This window comes from Grammomys surdaster, unplaced genomic scaffold (genome assembly GCF_004785775.1).
Source record: "Grammomys surdaster isolate TR1022 unplaced genomic scaffold, NIH_TR_1.0 131680, whole genome shotgun sequence".
Classification (NCBI taxonomy): domain Eukaryota; kingdom Metazoa; phylum Chordata; class Mammalia; order Rodentia; family Muridae; genus Grammomys; species Grammomys surdaster.
In genome coordinates this window covers 37-6,916 of record NW_021622070.1, presented here as the reverse complement: position 1 = coordinate 6,916, position 6,880 = coordinate 37, and the positions used below count along the sequence as shown (strand labels likewise).

Genomic DNA, 6,880 nt, shown 5'->3' with positions numbered 1-6,880 from the left:
GCAAGACCCCATCTCAAAAAGAAACCAGAACTGTGAAATTTGAAGACACCCAATGGAATATTAAATAATTTCATCAGGTATTTTAAAAAAATTAAATATTGAAGATAAGTACAGAAATATGATATACGTGTAATATAATATCTTCTGTTAATTAGCATTTTGAGGGGAAAGTGGCAAGTAAGGCTAGTACTCTACTACTGTTAAATCAACATTCCTCCAACTAAAGTTGTACCAAAAGGTTTTAGTATTCAAAATTTTTGTTTTGGAGAACAAAAAAGGCTCACCACTCTGTCACGAATCTGTTTGGTCTTAGCACCGTACACCAAGGGATTGACTGCGGGAGACACTAGCAGGTAAAGGATTGCAAAGATTATATGGATACTTGGAGGCACATTCTTACCAAAACGATGAGTTAGGAAAGTGAACAATGCAGGAGTGTAGAAGGCAAGAATGGTGCACACATGGGCAACACAGGTGCCCAAGGCTTTAGAGCGGGCATTCTGGGAAGAGAGCCGAAATACTGCCTGGAGAATTTTTATGTAGGATGTGATTATGAGCCCAAGGTCAAATGTTGTCACTGAAAGGGCTATGAAGATTCCATATATTCTGTTCACCTGAGTGTTACCACTAGCCATCTTCACCACAGCCATGTGCTCACAATATGCATGACGGATGACAAATTTGGTGTTGTACAACAGTCTTTTAACAAGAAACGGGCCTGGCATAGTCATAAGTATAGCTCGGCTTAGGCCAGCTAAACCTATTTTAATCACCATGGGTGTTGTCAGGATTGATGCATAATGAAGAGGGATACAAATGGCCACAAAGCGATCGAATGCCATGGCTACTAGGATGGCAGACTCCATGATGCACAGTGCATGGATAAAAAACATTTGAGTTACACAGGCATCAAAGTCAATCCAATGTGCATCAAACCAGAAGATGCCAAGCATCTTCAGAGCTGTAGAGCAGGTAAGACACATGTCATTCGTTGCCAGGATGCAAAGGAAGAAATACATAGGCTGGTGGAGGCTTGGTTCTAGCTTGACAGTAGCAATGATTATGCAGTTCCCCAGCAGTGTCAGTGCAAACAGGAGACAGACGGGGATGCCAAACCAGCAGTGAAAGGTTTCCAACCCAGGAATACCAACCAGGAAGAAAGATGCAATAAGATGGGTGTCATTTCCTGCCATGTTAAAACTAGGGATGTTTAATAAAGAAAACAACTAGAGATGTGCAAGTTTAATGATATGGAAATCTGGAATATGCCCAACAGGCAGAAAATATGAGTGCTAGGTTAATTTTAAATGTCTTTCTTGGATAACCTAGAGTCACTTTACACAACTCACCCTGAAAGACCAGACTGTTCTCAAAACCTTTGTAAATCCTTAGGAAATTTTCTTCAACTTTTCATAGCATGGGAACCACATGTGGAGGCACAGGATCTGCATTCGCAAAGGAAAGTGTTAAATTTACTTAGCTTTTTCCCTGTTATTATCACATAATTAAATCTTATTACAAATACTTCATTTGCTATTACATAGGCAGTTAATAGATTAGTCATAAGCATAAACATAGAATGCAGACACACCAGCAATCAGTACACATTTCAAGAAATCACTTATCATAGGACATTTTCATCCTTAGAAAACCTAGCTCAATTGTTGAAACACAAAAAGATCTAATAAGAATAAAGAAAATCCAATTATAGAAATGGATGCTTCATAATCCATTAAAGGTAAATTTAGATATATATTAGGTTGTCAAAGTTGACCACTATGAAGATTTAAAAAAACTTCTTTACCTCATTTTACACTTCAGAGCTGGGTGATGCTTCATTATATAAATAGGATGAATATTTCATCAGCAGAGGAGGCTCATTTTATGTCGAGAAAAAGATGAAGAGAGAAACAGAAAAAATTAGATTGGTTATTTAAACCTTATTTTCCTTAGAAGATGAAGACAGGAAGACAGATCACTCATTAGTTGGCATTAGGTCACAACAGTCTGATATTGTTTTGTAATGACTAATGCCAATCACAAGCATCTGGAAATTTTGATTGTTATTTTGCTACTTTGTTCTTTTTAAAAAGCATTTACTATATTTATCCTATTCTGTGTAGTGTGCACACATGTGCCACAGCACACATGTGGAAGACAATTTTTAGAAGTCATTCCTCTCTATGTGTTCCCTGGGATTGAATGTAGGTCATCTGGTTTAAGAGTAGGCACCTTTCCCCACTGAGCTTTCAAACCAGTACTTATTTCTTGAAGGTCTGATATCCACCTAGTTTTCCATTCACTTTGTTGACTTGGAAGTTTGTAAGAGATACTCTGGTGATTTTTGATCTGGAATTGGAACACAGGAAGATTTTTATTTCAAATAGTAAACTGGTAATATTTTTCCATAACAGTATTAATTCTATAGGAAGATCTCCTGATGGACAAGTTACTATAAAAATATAAAATTAAGAAACTATTACTTATTTTGTGCAGTGAGACAGTCCCAAATTATTGTTTATAAGCACATTAGTTAATCAAAAGAAATTAATCAATTTCCTTGCTAGGCACAGACCCTTTCTCCAGCTCTGGCATTCAACTTTTGTAGTGAGAATGGGGACCAAAGACCCAATTCAGTGTTTCTTTCTGCAACAATACTAACTGTATAGGCATGTTTTCCTGACTATATTCTAAGGTTTCTAGCATAGTTGTCTGTCATTCTTGAATTCTAGTTTCCACTTATCAGTCAAACTGTAGAATATTAACTAGAAGTGTTCATAACACGTCTTTTCAAATATTCTCAATTGCAAGTATTCATTCTGTATATATAAATAATAGTTTCACAGAGAAAAATCTAACATTGTACCTGCATTCTGTGCATAATCATTTGCTTCTCAGTACCAATGCAAATTATTTTCTGAGGTATTTTTAGGAGGCATTAAAAAATAATCAGGGACTTATCAAACACATCAAAAACCTCAGAAAATATTTTTTCATCATGATAGGAAAACAGTTTTTAAAACTATCACACAGCAGATGAAGCTTATAGCAACACACAAAGAAGTTAATGCAAAAATATGTCATATGACAGTATGTTTTACTACATTTTCACTAAACAATTTCTAATTTGTAAGCCTGCATATGACATAGTCCTCTGAAAGAGTTGTTAAGCCATGGTCAACTCTGCTTTTTTGTCTCTGGAAGAATAAAAGATGCATGCGGCTAACGATAGCTGTCAGAACATGGTAAGCCAATACTTGGTGCTTTGTGGTGATGAGAGGAAAATTAGTTTACCGAGAAATACAGCCATACAATGTAGCAAGGAAACTTGGCTAAAATGTGAAGAAGTATATTCATCCTTGGCAAATACATGTCATTACAAAAAAAAAAGCATTTTCTTTCTGATAAATTTACCTGCATGAAAACAATCTATTTTAAAGTGAAAGTGATTTCCACTAGGATAAATGTCAATAACAGACCTAAATATGGTCTGCTTTGACCATCATTCTCCTCCTAAGTGGCATATCTCTGTCACCCAAGCTTCCTTCCAGTTGAATCTGGACATGGTCATTTACTGTGTGAGGGTTATTTGAATCAGAAGCAGCAGCAGCAACAGACAGGGTGCTGCATGAACTTCCGTAGCCTATTTCTGCTCATAGAGTTATTTAACTATTTTCCATTTTTCTACAATCTTGATTTTATTGAAAGAAACTTTTTTTTACAATATATTCTGGTTACTTTTCCCTTACCCTACTCCCCAATTACCACACTCATCCAAATCCAGACTCTTTCTTTCTCTCTCTATTAGAACACAAATACAAGAACTACTTTCACACCAAGTTCCCAGTACCCACACTTCACAGTTTCTCAGTCTCTGAATCAAATTCCTTACTCTTTCTTTAAGAGTTAATTAAAAAGGAGTCAATTAAAAGACAAAAGCATGTTTCTAAGCTAATATTTTATCTTACTGTAGTATAACAACACACATAACCCTTACTGAATTCCATAAACCTCACATTCCTAACACCACATTACATTTTCTTCCTTGGCAGAACAAGCTACTCAGAAACTTATCTCTGGGCTTACTTGATGACACTTTCCCATCAGCTGGTAATTCTATTTCTGCTAGAATTCTTTTTCTTTTTAATTATTTTATTCATTTACAGTTTAAATGATACCCTCCTTCTAAGTTATCCCTCCACAAATCCCCCATCCCATCCTTCCTCAACCCCTCCCTTTTGCCTCTATGAGTGTGCTCCTCCACCCACTCACCCACTCCCACCTCACTGCTCTAGCATCTCCCCTATACTGGGGCATCAGGCCTTCACAGGACCAAGAGCCTCCCTTCTCACTAATGCCAGATAAGGCCATCCTCTCCTACATATGTATCTGGAACCATGGATACCTTCAGCTTTTTGGTTGGCTCTTACCTTTTGATTTCTGTCTGCTTTCAGTCTCATTCCTCAGATTTATACACCAAAAGGATTTACAAAAGTCAAACAAATTCACAATGAATTCTCAGGAAAAATCTCGGCATCTTATATACTCTGATAATAATTTCATGGACATTTTACCTTGCATTTAAAGCTTCTGCTTGTCTATAAATGACCCATTCATTCAGTTATTGTCTAAACACCATTTACTTCAATTGTCTTCTTGGAATATGTTCTTTCCAAATCATTTCTATGATATATTAATGAACTGATATAGTCTTATGACAAATTAACAAGGTCCTTTTGTCCTTATGTTACCAATATGATATTAATACTCCTCTGCCAAATCAAATTATTAAACTCTGTACTGACATTTATGTGTGTATAGTTCTTTCTTTTCTATTTGACTTTTCTTTATCCCTAATACTGCTTGAATATCTATGATGCAGAGAAGATTTAGAAAGAACTGTTTCATCATACAGTGCAGGCTCTGAGTCAGACGGGTTGCTATGGTTGCTTTGTAATATAGTAGTAGTCCACTTCCCAGGAGGCTCCTCACATTTGGAGAGCTGATGGTCCTTAGAGACAAAAGATCAAAGAAACTAGAAAGGACAGGAGAAAACACAGAACAGCAAAATGTCCCTCTGCCCCACCATGTTAACCCTGTAAATTCTACAAAGCTTGTAGGTTTTTAATGAACACTATTCCCCAAAACTGGACTTACACTTTTGTGTCACTTCTCCCAAAAACAGGGTTTAGATTCCTTGGGTTTTGGCTGTTTCTTTCAGTTTTATATTCAAGGTCTGGAGAGATACTCAATACCTAAGAGCAATGGCTGGCAATGGACCAGGGTTCAGTTCCCAGTACTCACATGGATGTTCATAGCCATCTGTATCTCCAGTTACAGGGATACGACACTCTTTCAGGCTTCTTTCAGCCTCTGCCATGCATGCATCATGTCTATATGCCTGCAGGTAAAACCATCATACTCAGAATAAAGACATAATTTTATTAAAAGTAGATATATTTAAACTATGATATATGAAGTTATAAATGTGTTCTTAAATTTTAAACTGAACTGTAATTATTTAGTAAACTACAATCTGATATTTACACCTTTTCTTTATGTATGTTTCTTGTAACTCTTTCACTGACTGTTGATCCCTATGTTATATAATTGAGATAGGAATTTTAAAGGAGCATTTGGGTAAGGAGGAACATACATAAATTCCATTCATTATAATTTCTATGTGATCACACCTTGGCCAGTGTAAATTACAAAAGGCCACTGACTCATTCAACTTTATATCATTAATACTGATATAGAAAGTATTATTTTGGAAAAAGTAAATAATAAAATTCTATTCATAGTTTACTTTCTTTCTTATCCTACCCTAAGATCTAATGAAGGACAGTGATTAAGACTGAGTTAAGTGGAAAAGAAAGGCCTTGAGGAAAGGAGGTAGGCACATCAAGTAGAGGAGTCAAGCGAGCAGTTTCAGCTTAGAATGGAGAGGACAGTTATTATCCTAGGTTGTCACATGATCTGAGAAGCATTGTGTGTGCAGTGAATGTGGCTATATGTGTTGATCTCTCTTTTGTTGGCCTCTTCAGCTGTTCTTTCTCTGACATGGCCTGTGAGCAAAGAAATGGAGACCTGGGACAGAGATGAACACAGGTAGAGGTGATGTCTGTAGGCATGGCTATATTAACTTGTAATCTCCCCAGAGCTTGATTGGGTGTGTGTTTATGTCCTTTTTCTTTAGAGACTATGGGTTTAAGAGGTTGTTCAGTCAATAAGGCTCTAAGATGTCAATCAAAAAGTAGTCAGAATAAGTATATAATGAGACTCAATAATCACTTTATGTACCAGATATCATTATAGTCTTTATCAAACCCCCAAAACTCAAATTTTAGTTTATTTCTTGACATTTATGCATTCATTTTACTAAGTATAATCTGAGGCCTGGAAAATCCTCAAAGAGTTAAGAGCTTTTACTGCTATTGCAGAACACTAGCATCTGATTCCCAACATCTACATAGAGAGGCTCACAACCGTCTATAACTCCAGAACTAGGGGATCCAACACCCTCTTCTGGCCAGTACAAGTACCTGCATACAGGTACTCACATACATATCAATAAAAATAAATTTTCATTAAATATCTTAATTCTAAAATTATTAAAAGTGGAAATTAAAAGTTCAGTGTATGAATAAATTGGTTGTTTTCTATATTCATTTCATGCCCTATCTTCATAATATTGTAACGGCCGTTTCTTTTGTAACGGCCGTCGGGTTCTGCTACTTTGTAAAGGCCGGCCGGTTCTGCTGCTCCGGTCCGCAGGTCAGGGTCTAGCAAGAGAGAGAGTGGGGACGGAGGAAGGGGGAAAAAGGGCGAGAGACGCAAAAGATAGATACAAGACAGAGTCCGGTGGCGTCTCTTCAAG

The 6,880-nt window shown here is 36.7% G+C and overlaps 1 protein-coding gene across 1 annotated transcript; it reads right to left on the bottom strand.

Annotated features, from left to right (window-relative positions):
* Nucleotides 1-248: 248 nt before the first annotated feature.
* On the bottom strand, nt 249-1,193 carry LOC114615670 (putative olfactory receptor 52P1). The gene has a single exon (XM_028761339.1). It carries the CDS (start codon nt 1,191-1,193, stop codon nt 249-251), a length of 945 nt encoding a protein of 314 aa, XP_028617172.1.
* Nucleotides 1,194-6,880: the final 5,687 nt, after the last annotated feature.

Coding starts and splice junctions, on each gene's coding strand:
- LOC114615670 (XM_028761339.1), bottom strand. CDS start 1,193: ATGGCAGGAAATGACACCCATCTTATTGCATCTTTCTTCCTGGTTGGT.